The 24,162-nt window shown below is 37.6% G+C and overlaps 1 protein-coding gene across 6 annotated transcripts in view; it reads right to left on the minus strand.

Moving 5' to 3' along the window:
* The window catches only part of sobpa (sine oculis binding protein homolog (Drosophila) a), an 85,929-nt gene extending 63,576 nt beyond the window's left edge, over window positions 1–22,353 (minus strand). The window contains exons 1-3 of one of the 6 annotated variants that reach the window (XM_066701486.1): window positions 21,980–22,352; window positions 10,625–10,760; window positions 3,899–4,099 (exon numbers count right to left, since the gene is read on the minus strand). In XM_066701486.1, the coding sequence (XP_066557583.1) occupies window positions 3,899–4,099; window positions 10,625–10,760; window positions 21,980–22,075 (433 nt within the window). In that variant the 5' untranslated portion in view covers window positions 22,076–22,352. Of the gene's footprint in view, window positions 1–3,898; window positions 4,100–10,624; window positions 10,776–18,272; window positions 18,590–21,979 lie in introns of those variants that run through there. The other 5 variants (XM_066701476.1, XM_066701503.1, XM_066701494.1 and 2 more) reach the window with 5 other exon arrangements.
* Between the last annotated feature and the right edge of the window lie 1,809 nt (window positions 22,354–24,162).

A 24,162-nucleotide genomic window follows, 5' to 3' on the forward strand; every position in this document is an offset into this window, starting at 1 on the left:
GGCATGCCAAGTATAAAATGTTACAGTTTTGTGACGTAAACAACAAATATAAGCATAAGCAAAACTTTAAACTATATAACATTCTCCAAATGACAATAGACCAGCTACAAATAAAACAGTAAACTGAAGTGAATGCAAATTCACCAGGGAGGATTTTAAGTACTCACAACAATAAGGTTAATACATTATAATAATAAATATTACAGTACCAATTTACACTTATATAGAACATTAAGGGTGAGTTATTCTAAAGACTAAATGAAAATAAAAACATAGCATATCACTTAAATTAACTGGTAATAAAAAACAACAATAATAATACTAAACTTACTCTCATCTTAATGACTTCCTTGGCCCTGCTTCTGACTGCTGAGGTCGGATATTTTAGGCAGGCAAACAGGCATAGGAATGGTGGTTAATAAGATGGATTTACTGGATTGAGAATGGTTTTCATTTGTGAAAACACCTGTTCACAATGGTAAGCAGAACCAAATGCCAACAGCATGGCCAAAGCTACTTTTTTCATGCAGGCAGGGTATATTTATTTTCTTATGCTCCATAAATAAGAAAATTGGGTACACAACCAAGCCCCCAGATTTACATATGTTTTTCCAAAACAAGATTTTCTGTTCTTACTTTTCTTTTCCAGGTTGTAAGCATGACTGCAGAACATATCGCAACATAATTCGTTTAGGACATGGATGGGTGGAATATAGCATGAACTTCCTGCTCAAATACCTGAGTCAATAAGAATCTATTTTGTAATTTTTTCTACATAGTAATATTTTAATGAAACACCTTTAACACAATATTTTAGGAAAAGTGGCCTCACCCATCTACTGACACACACACACACACACACACACACACACACACACACACACACACACACACACACACACACACTCACTCACACTTACACACACACACACACACACACACACACACACAAAATAGTTTGGCTTAACCTTTTTGAAAAGGGCTGACGTGACAAGCAAAATCTTGTTGTGTGCTATAACTGAGGATTGCCGACCCCTGACCTTCATGCTTTTATGTTTTTGGAGTCAAAAAAAAAAGTCTCTATCTAAAAAGCTCACTTAGATACATATTTTGTTTTTTTGCTACAAAACCAGAAAGGTATATAGGTTCTTGGTGCCTACCAGTAATTAGGAAGGGGCAGCCTATGCTTGCCCCTACTTTCTTATATTAAGTGATTTTTCCTCAGGGAGGGATTCAACACCAAAACACTCTTATCACATTATAATAACTAAATATGCATACGAGAGAAAGAGAGAAATCCAGTTTCAATTAATCTTTAATATCTTGCTCCACCTTTTGGTCTTTCAGTAAGACTGAGAAGATTTATTTCAGTTTTCTTTTTTTAAGCTTAATGCAGCTTAATCATATTCAGGTTTAAAGAGTAGACTAATTTGCAATTAAGAGAGGTAACTCCCTGATGACAGAAGATTACATCATATTCATGATTAATATTTTATTCCTGTGCTGCTTTTCTTATCAGCTATTCATGTGACCTTTCAGTTAAAAGGGGAAAGTTAAAATTTCAGCTACAGCACTGCACTACTCTTGTTTGCCATTGAAAGTGCTGTACAGATGTATAACTATTATTAAGCAGCGGCTATGCTTTCCTTCAATGTTACACCTGGGGGAAGCCTTGCTATGGAATATGCATGGTTAACAGCCTCATATATGTAACTGGAAATACAATCACTAATACTATAAAAGTGGACAGTACCAAAGCATAGACATTTGTCCTAAATAAGAGGCCACCACACTGCAAAGAGAATACCAGTGACTTTATTGTAATAATGCCTTTTAACATTTAATAATTTTTGCTTTTACCCCAGTGTAACTGTACATTAGTTATTCTAGAGCTAGAGATGCGTTCAGATACAGGTGCCCTTGCCCAGAGTCCTGTGCAAGCCATTTGGTACAGTTCTACACCTGCTGATCACCTTGCCATGTGGCTGCCCTTCAGCATGACAGCAGGTGTGTAACAGAAACAAAACAGGATTAAAAAAACAATGCTATTAAAAACACTATTTATATGCTTTGTAGTCTCTTTGTTTGGGGTTCTTTGATTCTTTTTCTCAATATATTCAATACAAAAAGACTGCCAAGTTACGTTGGATTTTTGGCAGTCTTAAAATATGAGTTGCATTTGAAATCAAGTTAGAGCCTAGGCCAACATAACAATTTGGTAAATGACGTCCTCCAGCCAAATAGCAAATACCTGCTTCTGCAGCTCATACCTCCAGTTCAAAACGCTGCCTGTACTCTGCCAGCTCCTCATGCCGAGGGAAATACAAATTCACATTCAGAGCTCACCCGGCCAAGCACCAGTTCCTTGCCTGAAACTATTCATTTAAATGAGCTGATGAATAATTTACCAAAAGAATAAAGGGAATTGGCGTATTTGTCAAATGCATTGTGTCCGTTAGCACAGTCCACCATCTGTTTTGTGCTGTACAGTGCTATCTTACTAACCAAGTAATTCAAATGATCTAGGACATGATTCACATCATGCCAGTGTGCTGATAATGCTACCCTTCTACAACGGTCTGTCTTGCTTAGGCTGTTCAGAGTAAATTTCATCCACTAACAGATAGGGCTACATTTGAACTTAATGAGAAAGTTGCATCCACAACCTTAATTTAGGTTTGCTAATTGTGCATATTGTCTACAGTCTGTATGGCCTGTCCCCCCGGAAAGAAAACAATGTTGTTTTCTTCCCAGCATTTCATAATTAAACTATCTGCCTTCCACTAATCTCTGTATAATATAAACCAGTTCAGAAAGAACCATTTTCCATGTCAATGACTACTTCAGTTCACTCTTTGATGGAATTTGGTGGAGACACTTCTCTTTATTCATGCTCCGTTCAATATTGCTTTCTCATTTTACCTCTGTACTATTTCCCCCCAGGTCATTAAGCACCCTTCACAACCAGTTAAAATGCATTACATATGTTAATGGAAAGTGGAAAACTGATGACTGGACAGAAGCGATTGACAGGTGCAGTGTTGTCAGTGCCAGCTGCAGACACCGCTAAAATCTACATTAGTGGAAATGTGCTGGGATGAGAAGCAAAAGCAATGGACTTTACACTGTGTAGTCTTTGAGGATTTCCAGAATGGGGTCCTTTGTGTGAGTTTGCTAAAAATATTTCTGTGTGTGGTCCACACTCAATTTTGCCCTTGCTGTTTATAATTCATACATATTTACTAAGGCCAGGGAATAGTCAGAAAAACAGAACAGCAGATAATTCCCTGCTGTTGCACTAACCTGTCTATCAAGCTTGCACTGCGGGATAAAGCACAGAGCTCAGCGGTGAAGCAGCAGGAAAACTAATTTACCCAGAACAATGCCTACGAAGTTTCAAAATGGGATTACAAGAGGAAAGGGTATAGATGGTCAGAAATATTGAACTCAATTAACCATTACAACCAGCCTAAAAAGTAGTCTTTTGAATCACGGAAGAGAAAGAATTAAAATAGTGCAGCAAAGACAAGGCTGTCAAATTGCAAAAAGTAAAGTGAATAAATATATTTGTTTGAATACAAACAAGTTAAAATATCAGATGCACAATTTTGCAATGCACAATTCTGAGGTCTGTTCAGTAATGAGATTGATGTATCAGCTGACCTGAAACAGCAATCCAAATGTCTCAAAATAGTCAGTGTCTTTGTCAAATCACTACACAATTGTATCACACATACATTGTATTCATAAACAGCATTGCAGAGTAGAAAGGTGACTTGCATATAATTAAGGTAGGAGATATTGATATGAACATGCTGAAATATAGCCCTTTACTTCACTACCAGCACAGCAGACACTCCCAAACCAAAGGACAAAGGTAATATCTGTAATGTTTTACCTGCTGGTGGCTTAATAAAAGGTGGTGAGATTAATGGAACAATAATGGGCACATTCCCATGATCCTTGGAACAGGACGAGGATGAAGAAGATGCAGACTCGGCCACTCCATTTCCTGGGGTCGGCCCTGAGTTAGTAATGTTTGCATTGTTTGGCGAGTTAACGCTGTCGTCTGATGCCTTCAATTTTGGTAAGGAGTTCTCTGGAAGAGATTAATGAAGCACAGTTAGTTTTATGGACATGCTTCTTCACTGGAAACTGGCAGGGTTTCACGTGGCTTCCCTGAAGTGAGTGATTCTATATCTTGATGCGCAGTACACTGTGATTTTGATTGACTGAGAGTTTTTTAATAATTAGAGCACATGATATATCTCATAACCACAGCATTGGATACTGCTTAAAGTGCATGTGTATACAGAGGCTATAGGAAGTATTCACCCCCCTTGGACTTATTCACATTTTTTTTTGTTACAACCTGAAATTGTGATGGATTTTTTTTATTTTATTTACACAACCTACTCAGCACTTTGAATAGGCAAGACATTTTGAATTGTGAAATAACAGTTAGTGAAAATTAAAAAAATGGAAATGTGTTGATTAGGGAAGTATTCTCAGACATATTGGGGGCCAGGGGCTCAAGCCAAAAAAAGGCCACCCGGTCCAGGGGGTTGGGGGGCTGGGATGGAAGCTGCCGAAGTGCGGTTCAGCCTTTCAGCCTTATCAGCCCTTACCAGTGCACGTGTTCAAGCTCTGTTACGCTGGATAGGAATCGTTGGAGGGCAGCAATCTTCAAGTCTTGACACAGATCCTCAATTAGATTCAAGTCCAGGCTTGAACGGGGCCACTCTAGGACATACATTTTCTTGTTTTTAAGCCACTCCAGTGTCATTCCTGGAGTTATTGTCCTGCTGAAGGGTGAATTTCTATCCCAGTCTTTGGTCTTTTGCAGACTGAAGAAGTTTTTTCCTCAAGGATTTGCTTTTTAATTTGTTAGATTTTACATGGGCTTTTTCCAGAAATTAGTTCCTTCTTGCCACTCTTCCATACAGGCCAGATTTATGGAGTACCTGAGCTATTGTTGACACATGGATAGTTTCTCCCATCTTAGCCATGGAACGCTGTAGGTCTTTCAGAGTTGGCACTGGCCTCTTGGTGGCTCCTCTGACCCAGTGCCCTTACCGAGCGGCTCAGTTTAGGAAGATGGCCGGCTCCATATAGATTCTTGCTGGTGCCATATACCTTCCAATTCTAAATGAGCGCTTTGATTGTGCTCCAAGGGATATTCACTGCCTTTGATATCTTTTTATACCCCACCCCTGCTGTGTGCCATTCCGCAACATCCCAGAGTCGTTCTGAAGACTCCTTGGTATTCATGGTAGTATATTTGGTTTGAATGTCTTATCCAACTGTGGGATCTTACAGAGACAGGTGTATTTAATATGAAATCATACAAACCACTTTTACTGCACAAATATAGGCTCCAATCAACTTATTGTTAATTGATTTGTTTTTTCACCCATACATTTTTCCCATTTGAAAGCATGGAGTAGGTTTTGTAAGTCAATGTAAACAATATCAAAATATCAGGCTGTAACTCAATAAAATGTGAAAAAGTCCAAGGGGGGTGAATGCTTCCTATACTCACTGTTATACATGTGCCTGCATATCAATATGCAAATAACAAATTTATAGCACACAAAGTGGTTTATTTAATATTTACGTTACTCCACTTAAAAAGGTATAAAGACCTATGCATTTTGGCACAAACATGCCTTAATTTATTCATCTTATACCTCTCATTTGTCAGTGCTGCTTATTTAATTTTCTAAAGTACTTTAATTAACATTTTCCTGTTAATTCTTATGAGATAATTTCTACCAAAATTTATTTGATCAGCTTATACATTGTCAGAGTAAAGCTCAGCTTGATTTCAATTAAGGCACAATCTACAGAACCAGGGATTTCCTGTGGAAAACATCAAAGATCAGTTTTTAAGTGCAATTCCAGGATACGCCACGTGAATCAGGGGATTCCCTGGAACTATAGAATTTTCTAATAATATACAGCTTTGCCTTAACTCAACAGGGGGCAGCTTGAACATTACAAACCTTTCAAAAATATTTTTGCTACTGTTACCTTTAATCATTCCAGGGACCCTGCAAATGTATAGGAATGACTAGGAACCAAAATGGAGGTTGATTTTTATGAATACTGCCTTTCTGAAAACAAGATACACACAACATGATTGCCACTAAATATGCAGAAACTTGGGCCAAGGAAACGTGAAAGTCAAAGACCCATTTACCCCTCTCATAATCAGACATTTAAAAGCTGTGGCTCTGGCACTTATTTAATCTACAGTCTTAATGTCACTGAGATATTCATTACAAGTTCTCTGTATTAGATCTGTAAAACAATTTTTAAAAGAACTGAAGATGTTCAGTAGCTACTGCCTTGTGAAGACCAGAGATCCTATGAGCTCATTCACTTTTGGTCCACTGGCCTCATGGTGGGGAGAACCATTTCCTGTTTTTAAACTTTCTGTAACCACATTTCCCCATTATTGTAGGAAGAGTGTAGGGTGAGGTCAAAATCAGAACATTTTTGCATCTCTGGACTGTTGTCATTCCACCGAGTGCAAAACCACACAATAAGCCTGTGCTTTTTTCCCGTCAGTTAAAAAAAGAACATCGAATGTGAGTTAGGATAACGTGCCAATAATGTATACGAAAAGCACATTGGTACTGTATTTCAATAAGGAATGATCACAGCATTAAGAAATGTCTATGGTATTGTGCCTTGAAAGCCTTGGCATTAGTTACAATGCAAGGGACCTGTTTTTAACAATCTTCCTAGACGGTATGATAATACTACATCTTTGAGTACATGGAACAGCCCTGTCTTATAAAATTAACATTTTATTTTTAATCAAACAGACATGTAGATGTAATTCAAGTTCACGAGCAAGTCCATGTTTTTCAGAATAATAGAACAAAATACAAAAAAATGGAATGATTAAAATAACTTAAAAGAAGCCACTGACACTGTTGTTTGCATTTCCAAACAGCTTCTCAGAGGAAAACGCACCATAAGCATTTAAACAGCAGGATCTTAAGTTAATGCATTTTTATAGGATACTCTCCCCCCCTCTCTCTCCTTTTTTAATTACTACAAGCTTCAAACTGTAATGACGATGCTGTCATCTTAGTGTGACCTGAATCTCAAAACAGACAGTTGAACCAAAGGTTAATGTATTTGTCTCAGTGAATGATCATGTAATAGCTGAGTGAGCTAATGCTATCTCATTAAAAAATATAGATATTTTAAAGAAATATTGTTAAAGCAAAAACACTTCACAAATGCAGAGAAAGGTACAGTGGCTCGTTGAGAACAAAAAAAATAGCCCCTCTGGTTATCTCGTGTTCACGACATAACGGCCCGTTATGTCGTGATCATGAGATAACGTTATGTCTCGCTATCAGAGAAAACAGAAGTGTTGTCATTTTCATGAGACAATGCTGAGACTGGGGCAGTGCTGTGTCAATTCGGTTTCATTTTCAACAAGGCTAATGCAGACAGAAATTGTGTTATGCCTTTCGATAACTGAAGTGATCCTGAAACTGTAGCGAGCTTCATTACAACACAACTTCTTGGTTAATGTACAGGCTACCCATTGGACTGAAATCAATGCATTAAACTTCTGTGAAGTTTGCTTATTCTCTCCATTTGTCGCTTATCTTTTCTAAGTGTGTTCTGGTTTCCTTCCATTTCCACCCAGTCCAAAGACATGCGCTTCAGGTAAGTGGTCTCTCAAAATTGCCCACTGTCTCAGTGTGTGTCCACGGTGGCAATAGGGGTTGTAGCATTTTGGACCCCTGGACCACCGCGCACTGGTCTTAGCAAACTGAATGTGCGTGGCATTTGTTTTAGTTTTCTCGATACAACTCCTAAAAACTATCCAAACTACAATCATAATAATCATAAACATGTTCATATTAGCATTTTCTGCGTGTGCCTATTTGTAAATAGGCTAATTCTGCATAATGAACATGTTACAAGTGACGTAACCCCTCAGTACAGGGTTAAGCCTCACTTGTAGAAAGGCTGTGTGTTGTGGTGTAGCAGGCTGAACACTCTGCTTTGGGAGAGGCGCTCACTGTATGTGGCTTGAATCCCATATGGGGAGTTTCAAATGCATTGGTCACACATGTATTTATTGTTATTACTATAACAATAATGCTTTTACTGTTATTATTATTCCCTAAAATACAGGAGCCAGGATAAGTCTGTTAACCATTGAGTATATTTATGCCTGCTTGAAATTATATATTTTAAGCCTTCATCTGTGTACACTTGCTGAGGTCCGGACCACATTTACTGAGTGGTCTGAATCACCGCACAGTGGTCCCTTTTGATAAGCATGACATTGTTTGTGTATGGTTTTATACAGTTTTAACTGTTACATATGTAGCGGTCTCAGTCCACTGTACATTTTTCACTTAAATACACCTATATCACATTTGCACGTTTTAATTTATGTTCTCCCCCACCAGTCCCCGTGCAGTTTGATGTTTAATTGAATAATTGAATAGAGTATTTAAAGCCCCTGTGTCGCCAGTTAAGGGGTGGAAACTCCTTTGATGTGTAGTCTTTCAATTATTGAAAGGCATAAAATGAAAATGACAACACTTCTGTTTTCTCTGATAGCAAGAGATAATATTATCTTGTGATCACGACATAACAGCATTCTTGCTTTACGAAAGGCAGAAGAAATCAACTTTGAAAATGAAATGAAAACCGAGAAAGGTATACAGCAATTAACAGAGGCAACTCATATCTCCATTTCATACATATTTGTTTTTGGTTTTGTGTTTTTAAATTACAAGTACTGTGAATAAAGTGAATCAGTATTCCTTTATCCCTTAAAAACACCCCAATGCAATTTCAAGTGCAGGGTTACATCACAGCATCTGGCCAAAGGAAAACTGTCTTCGTGAATTCCCAAAAACCAAGCTCCATTAGCAATGTTTAAAACACACACTATTATTTCCCCACAGAAATAGCAGGCTGGTAGCTGCTTGGTGGTGGGGGTGGCTGCTGTGGTCACCCAGATAGAGGTGGCATCTCAGGGTAAGGGTAGTGACAGTCTACACCAAGCTCTGAGTTGGGCAGGGAGATCCACTGTCAGTGAGTGCAGTGCAGCAGCATGTCCGCTTGTGGCAGATCATCTTCAGAGACTGCTGTCTATCCAGCACCAGATGTGCGCTGCTGGATTCTGGCCAGGACACTGACTTCCCCACAGATGGGAGCTCGTTCAGAATGTGTTTTTGCAGTGGGTGAAAGAGTGAGTCCTTGTATTTATGAACATTGCCAAGGGAGATACTGTCAGAAATTAACAATACATAGGTGACTTCTTCAGATTGTCAGTGAAAAGTGCGTGTGCTGAACTGTAAGCTACATGCAACATCTTCATTGCTGAGTGCAAACCCGTCTTCCTCAAATAAAGATTTATATGACAAAAACAGATTTTGTCCGTGCACAATAGAAGTCTTTGGGGGCACTCCTGCTTAGAAGCAGCAAATTGTTTCATTAAAAGCTGGCAACCGTTTGTATTGTTTTTTGCTGGTTTGTTTTTGACCGTGTCTTTCTCTGTACCTCAGTGATGCATGGATTTGAATTAACACTTTTATTGTGAATGGGTTATTTATTTAAGGCTTTAAAATACTCACTTTTCTGACTGTTTACAATGATGTGGAGAAGTGATTTACCTAATTAGGTTTTATTGTTTATTGTTCCTGTCTAATCTAGCTATTTACAGGCACCTCTGCAGACAAAGAATATTGTAATTTGGTTGTGTTGCTTTTATTAAGCAGAATGTAATCAAATGTTAAATACAACCCAGCTGTCATGTTTATAAAACTTATCAGAATACCATGTCAGTTTCTTTACTCAATCTGCAATTGGTGACTTTTGATGCTTGTTTAAATTAGTACCAAATTGTTCCTCATTCCGAGGCAGACCATATCCATGGAAACTGGAGAAATATTGCGTAAATAAGCAGGGCAAAAGAAAAAAAATATGGAAATGTAACAGAAATCTAAAATTTGGAGCAGCTTAATAAAGGGATTTTATGCAACATTTAGGATAACTGGGATGGAAACAATTCTAAAAAAGTTATTTGAGAAACATCCTGGCGTTTTACATATTTAAGGAAAGTGTCTCTGAACAGCTGAAGTACCATAATCTGCTATTAGTCTTTGTTTAACCAGTTCTTTATTATTATTAAGAATATTACTATTATTATACATCAGCAGCCTTCTCATCTAATGGTCAGATTGTCTAAAGACCTCAAGATAGATGCATTTCATTTTTACATTACAGAAAGGGTTCACAAAATGGTTTCCTTTTATTATTTAAAGATTTGAAAGACTTTTTCAAAGAGCAATGGTGGATTTTCAATATGCCACAGTGTGGTGAAATTAGGACTTGTCAATTCACATACAAGAAGCCAAAAAGGCAGCTAACTGGTAAACTGAACAGTACATTGACTTTTACATTGAGTTGTGTGTGACTGACATGTCCTAAGAGCTTGGTAGGGAACCCTGCAGACAGAGAGCGTCAGTCACACACCACAGGGGAGTGAGCATGGCTCTGAGGAGTCTCCATGTTAAGGGCACCTTTCTCAGCTACACAACTAAACAAATACTACACCAACAAACACCCTTACCTCTCAGGACTGAGATGTGCTGTCTGCCCTCACCATCAGGGTAGTTCCTTATCTCAATATCTTCCCCGTCTTTCAGCTCCACCTTATCGTAGCCATACCAGCCAAGGAGTTCGTTCATGGTGTTTTCGGCGAAGCTCTGCAAGATAGGAAGCTGCAATTTATTACTTAAATTAATAATAATTTGCGAAGGAGTGATTAATGCATTAAACCAAACTCTATTTGTTCTGAAGCATGACCCACCAGCCTCGTCTCTCCTCCCCCTGGCCTGCACTCATTTTCTGAATCATGTAGAGCAAGTTTAATGTGTTTAAATCTCTGGACGACACATGCAATTAAAAGACCTCTCTGTACTTTGGCACTTATGACTGTAGAGAATTATTTTTTTGGTTTCACAACATTTTTTTCCTTTTTTGTTTAAGAACCTGTTTTCTGTAAACAGTAAAGAACCAAAGTTTGTTATTTTATCACCTGCAGCGACACACAGGGAAGTAAAGGAAAATATATTGTTCAGAAACCCACTAATTGCTCTTTAAATTCTTCTGACAGAATACAGGAGATGCAGGAATGTAGACATAAAGAAAATAGAATTTATAGAACACTGAATAACATATCTGTGCTTGAAATGGAATGCTTTATTGGTCTAATGCTTATGGTTAAAAATATATATATTTAATTAGTTAGTTATTTAATTATTTAATTATTGATAAAAGACCTTAGTCATGAATAACAGGAATTAATCACCAGGTAATTCAACAACACATTGCCATGTCAGCTGTGCTTTAACATGTTGTTCTGAGATAAGATATCCATAGAAATGTAAGCAATTAAAATGAAAGGGAAGATCACAAGGACAACATGAGACTGTTATTAGGTGATGGGGTAATATTAGTTTAATCTAGTGAAAGAATCATGCACTTTCCCATAAGAAAAATAAAGAAATTAATAAAAATAAGAAGGAAAATATGTCACCACCATTCTAAGAAACTACACCATTGGGAATAGCAATAACTGGGGAGTGTTTTACTAAAACGCCTATATCTTGTAACGTTAAATTCCACGCTGTATATTCCACAGTACAAAATAAGCTGTCAATCTTAGCTGGTCTGTATGTCTAATCACAGTGTTCAAAATCCCCTATCGGGACCCACTATGTCAAAAACCTGAATGTACATATTAGATAACAGGAAGAAGACAGGTTTGGCTGTCATAATGCTGAGCACATTGTTAAAGAGTAATCAGCTCAAGGATGCCAAAATAGTAGGACTCCAGGGGACTATGTCAAGAAAAAAAAAAAAAGCACACATAATTTTGAATCTGTTTTTCTGCACCAAGGGAGATATCAAAACAAATAATATAATAACAAGAACAAAAACTCCTCTTGGTGCTAGAAGTAAATCAAACAAATCAAACAGAAGTCTTGATGTTCATGTGACAGAGTTAAGCTTCCTATTTAGAGTTAAGATGTGAGTTTATCACTGTACACCACACAAGGGACATGCTCATTGTGTATTATAGACTAATTACAATTTTAGGATTATCTTTATTTTACGCGACTTGTAAATTTTATTTAACCAAAAATAAAATACAATGCAAGAAATTGTAAAGGAAACAAAATTAAAAAACATTATTGTCTACCAAAATAGTTTCTGAGACAGGTATTTCCACTACATCATAATATTTAAATCGACAATCTCTTACACTACTGGATGAGGTTCTGTGATGTCCAATTAAAAATAAAAAGCATGGTAATGTATTAAAGTCAGTAGATTTTGCCATCTACTTACAACTGTATATATTTGTGCACTACTTAAAAAAAGGTAATTTAAGATCATATTCAAGGTGTGCTATGAGATATTGTTTGATTTTCATCTAAGAACAGCTATAATCTTCAGGGCTATATTGATCTGTTTTACTGGATTTACTGGATTTACTGGATCTGTTTTAATGGATCAAGCTTTCACATCACTACTAGTTAAAGATGCTGAAAGATGATATTGTATTTGAATAGTTTTTCAACTGTCATTTAAATAACTCCACAAAGTTTGGCCTTAGCGTGGCTTAGTTTTGAAAAACATTTTAACAATGGTAAATTATACATTACATACTAATCTTTAGGAAATTGGATACATAATGATTTGAGGAAATTCCCATTTGAAATTTATTTTCTTTACCAATGGCTGCATTTTGAAAAGAAAGTACTGGAGCAGCAGTTGTCATTTGGTTAATAATGCAATTGTTGCATATATGTAAGCAGGTGAAAAGCTATGACTATGAGACTACTGTCAACATAATGTAACATGTTGCCTCATTATGCCCCCAGCTTTCATTGGAAGTAGCTGTGAGTAAATGTGTTGTCATTCTGAATCACTGCTCAGACAGCGCATAAAAAACTGAACCCAATCAAATCAAAGGAGAATCGGTTGCTAACACTTCATTACACTAAAACTTTGGAATGTAATCTGATAAATTGCAACTGATATGCCTAGTTTTTACAAGCGGCACTAATAACTTAACAGCGACCCACATAAAACAACTGCTTATTGCTGGCTGTTTCAGTGTAGCCAGATATTCAAGGAGGCTGACGCTCTGATTTCAAAACAGTTAGCACCCAACATGATGTAAATCAAAACATTTAACTTTCCTATCTTAAGTGTTCATTTAATTTTCAGATAAAGCACATCATCATTTGCTTCCATAACATTGTTATCATTGGAATCTCCAATCATTTTGACAGAAGGATTGACAGCACATTCAATGAATGTCCAAAGGTCAGTGAAAACAAGTTAATTTAAAATTTTCAGCTTAGGTTAAGCATCTCAGCTTCCGTCTCTTCCTCTCTTCCAGGGACGGCCGGGGCCAGACGAGGCAGGGAAGGTGATCAAAACTCGTAAAGGACCTGCGATACAGAAGCTTAAGAAGTCTCAGGAGTGACCTCAAATGGCTCTTAAATAGTTTCCTGTAATGCAACACTCGCTACGCTCCTGACAAAGAACTCCAGGGCATTGCCAATAAAAAGTACACAATAACCTTCATCGCACTCCATATATATTTCATCACCATATGGGGTGGCTGAGAATAGAGAGTGCCCTCCTCATCCACTTGCACAAGAGCTCATCTTGTCACTGTGCAAACATGATGAGACATGGCTGATTTAATTCATTACAATCAAAAACTGATCTGACGGTAATTATCACGAAACCTGCTTTCCAATTCACTTCTTCATCTACATTTGTAATGAAAGTCCACTGAAGTGCACATTATTATTTCAAAAAGTGCCATTTACATTCTGGCATTCCAAAGGGGAAGTTTTGTGAATTCATGGACAAAGACAAACAGATAATACTCAATAACACAACCAAATAAACTCATGTCAAAGGCCCTGGGAATTTCAAACGTATCTAACATCTGCTGTAATGCTTTTCTCTGTGGCATCCTTACAAAAATCAAACAAATAAAATACTGATTACTTTTTTGTATTAAAACCTTCACTACCATAATAATAATAATAATAATAATAATAATAATAATAATAATAATAATAATAATAATAATAATGTATAAATAAGTTCACATTTAACAATCTAAGGTGGAGTAGATTCTGGATATATAATGCTAAAAATCACAGTCTTAATAGGGTCATCTTTATTCATTTCTAAGGCCAAGAGTACAAAAGAAATGAAGCTGCAAGGCTGCCTAACCCGTGGTTCTCTACCCAGTAAAGGTTGTTCAACAGCATCCCTGTCAGCAGTGGCAGAGTATCCTACCTGTCTAAATGATCAAGCCTGCCTCACAAAACCTGTATAAACATTGATTCTCTCTTTCAATATTTACAGCAATTTTAAAGCTCAGCCACTTGGTGTCACCACTGGTTCTGCGTCTCTTGATAAAGAGAACACAGGAAACCATAAAACATTGGAATGTTTCAGGTAAATTTCATTATTCTTGGAGTGTGATATAAAACAATCAAACATACTCAGACAAAAGGCCCCATTATAGAACAAACATTATGTCACACTAACACCTGCTAACAAGCACTCAAACCTTTTGAGGGAGACAAATGCATGATGAAGGAAACAGAGTACTGTGAAAGTAAAAACCTAAACATCCCAGTCAGCTATTTTGTCCAGTGAAGTGCTGAGAGAATTAACTATATGAACAAAAAAAAACATATTTTTATGTACGCTTGCAAAGTATCGAATCCTCCTGTAAATAACTACAATCAAATGCCAAATAAAAACACATTCAGCCAATACACAATCTGTGTATTTGCAAAAATGATACTAAGCCAGTGAAAAATGATTAATAATTAAAGAGAACTGTTTTATGACCACCTCACCAACAACACCGTATAATTGAAAAATAAACTTCTGAGCTAAAGTAGGAAAGCTACAAATCACATACCGACAGTTTAATGTGAAACTGAGAAGCTGAGATCCTTTACATGTTACTAGTTTTCCTTGAAAGAGCAAGACATGTTGGGTTTACATTACATCTATGAGACAATTTCTTCATTAATGTCTTTTTTATTGAGAGTGAAGATGAGGAAGTATATTGTTCTCACTTCCAGTCCATTAAATGTAGATCAGTTATTGCATTGCATTGCATTATTACAAATGCATTGCATGACATTATTACTGTGTGAGTACTCTCTAAAGAGCCAACTACCTGGAACTCCAAATGGCTTTGCTGGAATGTTGATTTTTTTATGCATCTAAACATTGAGCAAATTATTGTTCTTTTAAGATATAAAAAAGGAAAAGCTGCTGTAGTCCTCAAACACTGCAGTGACCAATTATTCTGTTTTCTATGTTGCCATTTGAGTCTTCTTTTTAAGAATCACATAAACTGGATCACTCAGATTTGGATTTCTCAGTCCTTTAAACACTATAGCCATCTACGGTATGACTAGCTCACTAAACCCCCCACAAATGCATCAAAGTCAATAGCTAATGTCAGAAATCTGTGCTTCATATTGCCATTTGTCTTCTTCTGTACGCTTGAATACATGAAAAATAGATACAGTCCTGTAGCAAACAGATTACCTTTCCATGTAAAATCAAAAGAAAACAGAAAACATGAGAAGATTCTTCAACAAATGGTTCCTGGTCTACCTAAGAAGATGAGAAGCAAATACATATGCCCATATTACAATGTTGCCTTCAGTGTTCATATTCTCATTGTGTAACTTTTGAAGGTCCTTTTCTACATGTTCAACTATAGACAAGAACCGCTAATGTGCAATTAAAGTAAATGCCATAGAATGCGCCACCTGCAAACATACAATTCAATAAAAAGAAAGAATCTTTAAACACTCCAGTGTCCATCTCCATTAGTGTGTTGGTGGTGGTACACATGTTTAGTGCTGCAAATAGACAATATCCCTACCATAAGGTCAGCAGCTGATAACGAATAGCAAGGAGATCATTGCTAGCAGGGAGCAGGGACTCTAACCAGACCTCCTTCACTCACAAGAGAATGGGACAGGAAGGGGAGAAGGTTTACAAAAAGCTTGGACAAATGTTGTTGTTCTCCATCCAAAGCAACCCAAAAGGATGGCAGACAGATGCACTAAGAAACTCCTCCTACAGTGATACTTGGATTGTGACTATTATTTTTAAGGCTACCTCACTGTTTATAGAGCTTGCCATGGAGATCTATGCTTGAATTTCTGATTGAGACTAAGGCAAAGGGAGCCCTCACAGTGATAGAGGGGAAGGGGAACTTGGTCGACACTGAGCAGTAGTGAGCTTTCGCCAGACAGCAGAAACCACACAAGCAGAGATTTAGCAAAGTGAATCCTCCCTTGTGCATTAGGGAAATACCAAATAGCAATTCCCATTCAGCCTCCTCATCCACGTCTGGCTCCACTTTTCTACTCTGTGATATTAAAGGAAAAGTCTGATATCCGACAGTCCACGCAAGGGAGTAGACACCCTTGAATTTTCTTTTAATTTGTATGTACAGTATAAAGGATGTATAATCATATTATGTCAAAAATCATTGCTGCATAGTTTAATAAATAAGCTAATTTACATTGTAATGCATAAGGTTTCCCTGCCACATATCAGGGTTATTTATCCATTCTCTGGAATGATAACTGTTATACTGAGTATATTCCCTCTACTTTAAATAATCTTTATTATTTATTAGACAAGGCTGTGAACCGAATCAAATGAAAATTGAAAAAATAAAACAATTGAGATGGATCCTTTTGATTTTCCATCTGTGTTCCTACAGGTACTTTCCATTCATGAATTCCCTTTGATCAATTCACTGATCAAATGTTTGCATACCTGTGAAAGTGACCTTGTTGAATATCCAAAAGAGGGAAATGAAAAGGTGGTAAAAATAATCATTGCAAACGCAGAGACTGCAAAAATAAAAGTCTTTACCTTTAAGAAAATGTAAAGCTTTGAGATACAGACATAAAAAGTCAAAATGAAACCTCTGACACACCTGATTATACTCTGCAAAATTATTTTGTCAAATGTCAAGTGATGCGGGGTTAGATGACAGCAGAGCACCACCAGCTGTGACATATCAAAGCATTAAAACAGAAAGGATTCAGTCTGACAAATAAAGCTGTTGTCAGGAATTACAAGGAAAAAGTTGTCATGCAGAAATTCACTGGAACAAATGTGAAAAAGTAAGATTTTAGTAAATACATTGATTTAAAAACAGCTATGCGCTATTACAAAGCAATACAAATATTTTCTGGACCAAGCAGTCATTCATCATGTTAAATAACTATTTCCCAAAGGGGCCTAAATTCATAGACTTCATACACAACACAACACAACAGCTATATAGAGTGCAAAGCAAACTCTGCTAGACAAATAATGCAAAAGCAAAATAAAACTAGTTTAGGAAGTTATTTTGAATTATAAAGCATCTCACTTTTTCAGACAAACAATATATGAAAACTGTGTATCTAGAGCTGTTATTCCCTTTTCTTTTGCACAAACAGTACAACGTTGTATCAAATTACAATCTGCTTCACTGTCACTTATAGAAAACACAGGAGAAGGAAAACAGAAATGTTACAAATAAGGTACCACAATCACAAAACAGCTACAACGCTGAGCCATGCTACTGCTGAACAGTCCCTGACAGTTGTGCCAGAGCAACACTTCAAACCTCAGTATTGAATAAATGTGTTTTGTTTTCTGTATCAGAGCTGAATCAAACCAGGAAAGCCCCCTCCATAATTGTATGCTTCATTCAAAACAGAAATGAAAAAGTTATTTTTAAAACAGAGAACCTAATACTTTAGAAGATCTCAGAATAAGGATGGCCTTTTTATTACCCTTCATGAAAAAAAAATCACTCCAGCAATCACTTTCTTTCTGAGAGCAGGGAGCAGCAATCTGATCCAATGTGGGCAGAAATCTGAGTAGGTCACTGTACACCATGATAAAATTCCCTAATCCTTAGCCAAGTTTCCCTGAGGGGGCCCTCCTCCTACTCCCAACACTTTCCAAGCTGACTTTTCCATTCCCCCCTCACCCTCCCCTACATCTCTTTCATTTCCCCTACCTTACAGCCTTGATATCTGATCCCCTACTGGTGCTCAGGTTTCAGTTTTTACAGCTTAGGCTGCCTATTGCTGTATACATTCCTTTCTCTCTGCTTTACCCTGATTACTTACCACGGCTTATTTTACACTGGTCCAGATGAAAGCAGTTCAGATGAAGGAAACACAGTCAGACTGTTTAGATTTTCTAGGTATGATCCCTCACAAGGGCACATTGTGTTCTGTCTTTTTTTTTTAAATAAGGAAGAGAAAAAAATTATACTGTACTTTTTTTTACAATGTTTCAACTTAAAAAAAAAAGACTTTCTCTCGTCTGCGCATTGATTACAATGTGTTCTGTCTGAAACAATGCTGAACTATTTTATAAAGCTACAGATTCATTTCTTCCCTGCTCCTCCAAGAGTCTGGTCTGCTTGTGACGGTGAAGCAGCGGCAACTGGGCTGTGACTGAGTGTCTCTTCAGGGAGGACACTGAACCCAGACTAGGGAGATTCATATGGGGGCAGTCTTCTGAAATACTACACTTAACTGCTCTCCTGATTAGTGGGCAACCAGCTACAGTCGCTCGGCTGCCTCGACTGAAATCAAGTTTCTGAAGCTTTTTTCCTTCTATTTTGCTTCATTTAGAGCTTTCTGAACAACAGCTAAAAGGCATACTTTGAAAGTCCCACTCATTAACAGTGTTGTTGAGTACACACATAAAAAGGTACTATAAGTCAAGTAAAGCATTTAGATTTCTGAATCTGAATATGTGCAAAGAGAAGACTTTAAGTAGTTCCTTTCCTTTGTGGTGTATTTTTAATAAAGATAAGCTAATGCCTGACTTCTGCCAATTTGTTAGAATTCCCAAATTTAACATATGTTCAAAAATATTACAATGTTTAAAAATAGGCCTATTGATTTATAATAAAAAGGTCTGATTTGTCAAACCCTTACCAATGCTGTAGGGATTTTCGTCCCTCGGGTGTTTCAGGATGCGCTTATAGTTTGTGACATGTCTATGAATACTGCCTAGCAGCCAAAAGCTAATGCATTTAAGCCCTTCCCCCTTGTCAACTGCTAGAGTTTTCCCTTGGTACCTTTTCAGGGAGATGCCTATTCACTATGAATTAAGTGTCAATTATGACTTGTGCCTGCTGCACAAAACTGCAAAGAGGTTATTTCATCTCTCTTGTATTTTGTTTATCTCTAAAACAGGTGTTCGTGTCTGTTGTGGAAGAAATTCGGGGAGAATGTTTTAAACAGATTGTGCTGTAAACCCCAAATTCTAATTCCATGTTAAAAATAGACTTGTCATTAGTTTGCCTAGTATGCTGTGAAATGAAACCCAATTTGAATATGATATCTCTCAATTAAACTCCTGTTACAAAATAAAGCTAATGACCACATGTGGTGGAAGACAATATAATAAGCTATGTTCTCTAAACAGCACTTACAGTCAAGATCAATGGACAAGATTGTACAAATGCTCATAATGACAATTTGTATAAAGCAAAGAGTTGAAGGTTATTTCAGAATACTCCATACCAACAACTGCATAGTCACAAGTGCTAATTATATATAATACATTGCAAATTGATTTATACACTTTAACAAGGTGTTAAAGTAGAGTATCTTAGGGTATCTTCTGTAATGTTGGTTTCCAATGCATTGCACACTTAACCACACGATTGGACCATACAACAACACATATTTCCCTACTTAATACTACTGAATAAATAATAGTAATAAAATGGTTACACTAACATGTTTGAATAAAGTATCTTACAGTGATTAAGATCATGTTATGCACATTCACCGCACCGTATACAAGTTCCCTGCTTACACACTACAACAGTGGGATTTAATTTGCCTTAGCTTTGGAATCAGTAAGGTATTCACAAAGCGAAAACCAGCAAGATCGTTTTGCAGACTGAAATCCGTGCCCTTTTTGTATTACTATTATCGCATTAGTAAAAGATTGTGTATTTTTTCCCTTTCACACAATGTTGTTTTTGTTTCTTCTCGGCAGTTCAGACAAACATCTGTTATAGAAGAACAACTATCTCCCCAACCGCCGAGTGCGCCTGCAGCCAAAGTAAACACAACAAGCCCAGCACATCCAGCACAGTCAGCCTTTATATCAAGCAAGGATAACATTTCACATGTTTTGATTAAAATTAGTTAATTTGTAACTCTACACCCCGTGGATACCAAAAAGCTGCAATCCATACAGCTTACACAAAAGACCACATTTCCTCTCTCATGCCATGGGCGAGTGCGCGGGGGTCTGTTAACCACTTCGTCTTTTTCTATTTTATTTTCAATTTTACTACTTAAAGATGCGAGAGTTCTGTGGACAATGTGTTTCGTTTCCCTTGTATCCTACCTATGCGCTTCAGACCTGCATCCAGAGCCGATGCGCTCTATCACACCGAAATGACAGCGTTGCAAGCATCCATTTCTAAACCTACTGTTAACAATTGAAATATCTGAATTGGCGATTTTGTATTCATGTCCAATCAAAGAAAGCCCCCCAGCACCGATCGCTCGCAATAAAGTGGCACATGCATTCATTAAAACACAAGTATTTTAAAATCGGCTTTGAGGAGAATGTAATGTTATAAATAACCATTCAATGGCATGGTTGGCAGGTGTTTCATAGTATTCAACCGTAAGTAGTGAAAAGGTGTCACGGTGAACACCTTATTGCAGTCTAGCGTTAATGCTATTTATTGTAAGCAGCGGTCCTTTTACCACTGCTTAGGTATCGGTGCAGTGATGCACACTTTTTAAAAATAAAATGTGCATACCATATACAGCATACACACATGCATAGGCATTAATAATCAAACGAGACATACAAAAAAAAAAAAAAACATAAAGAAACACTCACATTTACTCCACCCTAGAGACGTCTTGTTATGTACACACATGACAAGCTCACGAACAAACGTAACACAAACAAAGCTTTTATATGTTCCTTCCAAATTCCGCAGAAATGTACATTTTAACACACACACACACACACACACACACACACACAGTTGCAGGGGAACACGCTGCATGCATTTTGCAGTCCCGCGAAACAATGTGCTCTTGTCCAGCGCTTGCCGTCTATGAGGCACATCTGGAATGCCAGCCTACAGCACATCTGGACTGGCATCGCTTCACCGCCGTGCGCGACAGCCCTTCTGTGTCATTGCGGGGAAATACAACAATTCACCTCAATTTGCGGTGGGGTTTCTTTGCAATTGTTCCTTGTCTGTTTTCGTTTCTTTTCTTTGCTATTTTTTCGGTTTGACTAACCAGACTGGATTCCCCACGAAGTCCAACGAAAGACGTGCAAGGGATGCTTTGAACCCTTCTCTTTTTAAGTTTTCGAAAATCGGTTTGCACAGTATAATCAGACATGACCAGATGGATATTTTCGAGAAACGAGATTGAGAGCTCTATACGTCAGGGGTGTGTGTGGGGGGGGGGGGGGGGGGAGAGAAAAAAAAAAACGTCTTTTCATTCAACTTGCAGGTTGGTTACAAAGGTATTTGGGGAGCGTGTGAACCCCTAGCAAGGTCGGGCGAACCTGAACAATTTGGAGACTTTGACAAACAGGCACACGCGTGGAAGTAGCGCCCAGCAGACAAAGATCGCAAGCAGAACAAGAATCAAAGTTCGTCAATTATCCGATTCGCAGACGATGAATTCGTGTCTGTTTTCCACCCTGGAGGCGGAGCTGAGACGCGCTAAGTGCATCCACGAAAATGACAAGCGAGCCTTTTCTGCTTTCCTTGTCTCCACGCAAATTAAAAAGCAAGCCTCCCAAACAGCTAACTCGCACCTACCTTCATCTCCTCGTTTATCTCTCTCTTCACTGGATGCGCCGGTTTTCTGCTTCTTTTATTTTCTGGTGGTCTGCCTTCTTTCTCCATCTCTGCCATTGTTTCTATTATTTCTGTCAATATTGGCGATGGGGGCTGCCCGGGTGGGCGACAGGAGGGGAGGGGGGGCTCTAAAGGTGAAGAATAGCAGCTGTCATTCGCGAGGAGAGCCTGGGTGAAGCTGGTGATGCCAGGGAAGGTTCCTGATGCCCAGTTGAGTCAGCCATCTTCTGTCTCTTTTTCCCCCAGTCTGTATGTTAGTTGGTGTGTGAGCTCCTTCTGTGCAGCAGCTGAGGGGTTTAGAGCAAACCCAGACAGAGGGGAGGGGCTTCTTCTGTAACCCTATATGAGGCGCTGATACCAGGAAGGCTATTTCCTCCCAATTCTCTACAGATACGTTTTCATTTTGACACCATGCGTCCTGGAGATCGCCGCACACTTTGCATGAATGGGACTAATCCCTGAACCCAATCATCTCGGTTGCATCTCTGTCTCATCATCTTGACCACTGTAACTTGTCTCTTGTCTAAAGAGATACTGTTATTCTTAATAATAATAATAATAATAATAATAATAATAATAATAATAATAATAATAATAATAATCAATCAATCAATCAATCAACAAATAGAAAACTATAGGCTATATAATATTGGCATGCTTTCCAAAAGTACTTCTCTGTAAAGCCCACCTTCAGGATAATCTTCAGAACTGTGCTGGAATCACAGAAGAGTCAGGATTGTGTCTGGGTGTGTTTTACTTTTCATGCATATTTTGCTGTCTGTATATCTATTCATCTATCTATCTATTGTTTATAATGTTAGCAAAGGTCTTCTTAATTATTACTGTGGGACAATGTTCTTCAAATCAGGTCCCAAACTGTCACAATACACTTGGTTTCACAGGACTCTTTCAATACCTTCTTTAGACCTTGGAAATGTATTACATTAGTTGAGATAATTGAATAACCAGCCCATTCATGTAATTGAAGGCTATGATGGAATGAGAACGAGAAGCCGGACAGTTGAACACTGTTTTTGAGGAACACTGCTTTACAGCAGCAGTGTGGAGTAGTGGTGAGGGCTCTGGACTCGGGAGCGGAGTGTCCTAGCTTCATTCCCAGGTGGGGGACACTGCTGTTGTACCCTTGAGCAAGGTACTTAAACTAGATTGCTCCAATAAAAACACAGCTGTATAAATGGGTAACTGTATGTAAATAGATATTTTGTAAGCTGCCCTGGATAAGGGCTAATAAATGTAGTAGTAGGAGGAGTTTTATTTGTGATGCTTTACACAACATCTTATTCAAAGATTAAGTTGATGTAGTGATGCTAGTGTCTAGGGTTTGGAAAGAATAATCCACATATCTAATAATACATTGTTCAGTAGCCATTCTGTAATCCAGATAATAATTGTATGCACTGTAAATTACTATATGTTGCTAAGGAATAGAACATAATATGTGAAAGATACCCTATATCCTTAAAATGTTTGCCACTATCAATTTAAGGACAAGTCTTACTTAGAGACAGTATTGTGGTAAATAGTTATGAACAACAGATGTATTTATGCAGGTTGAAGCACAATGCATCTGTGATATTTGAAATCACTTACATCCTCTACATTTTCTCTTGGAACTGTTGCTATAGAAAACTGCTGATTGTAATGAAAGTGTTAAAACTGAAAGTTATATCGTTCACATTGATTTGTCAATTGTGTAAATGTTATCTTATACCCGTTTATGTTTTATATATGACAATCAGGAATGTTCCAGTTACAGAAAAGCTCCCATGTTGTCAGATTCACAATGTAATTTTGCTTTAGGTACAAAATGCATTTAGATATTTATTTAAATTTTAAAATATAATCAAAACTCTCTGATTGTCAATGGATTTATTTTTTTCTGACCAATTAACCCCCCAAAAAGTGATCTAAATCCATGGCATTCAAAAATCTGATGGTTTATAAAGTTAGCATGATAGAATTCTTGAGTGTTCATAAAACCGGTCTGGATACTATTGAGGGACATATCTTTGAATTGACCAATGAAGCAGTGTGCTGTGACAATGGGGTTAAGGTTGTCATTGTGTTGACATCTCTGACCTGTAGCAATAGTCAGGACAATTATATGTTTTTAGTATGTCAAG

Source organism: Amia ocellicauda, chromosome 1 (genome assembly GCF_036373705.1).
Source record: "Amia ocellicauda isolate fAmiCal2 chromosome 1, fAmiCal2.hap1, whole genome shotgun sequence".
Lineage (NCBI taxonomy): Eukaryota > Metazoa > Chordata > Actinopteri > Amiiformes > Amiidae > Amia > Amia ocellicauda.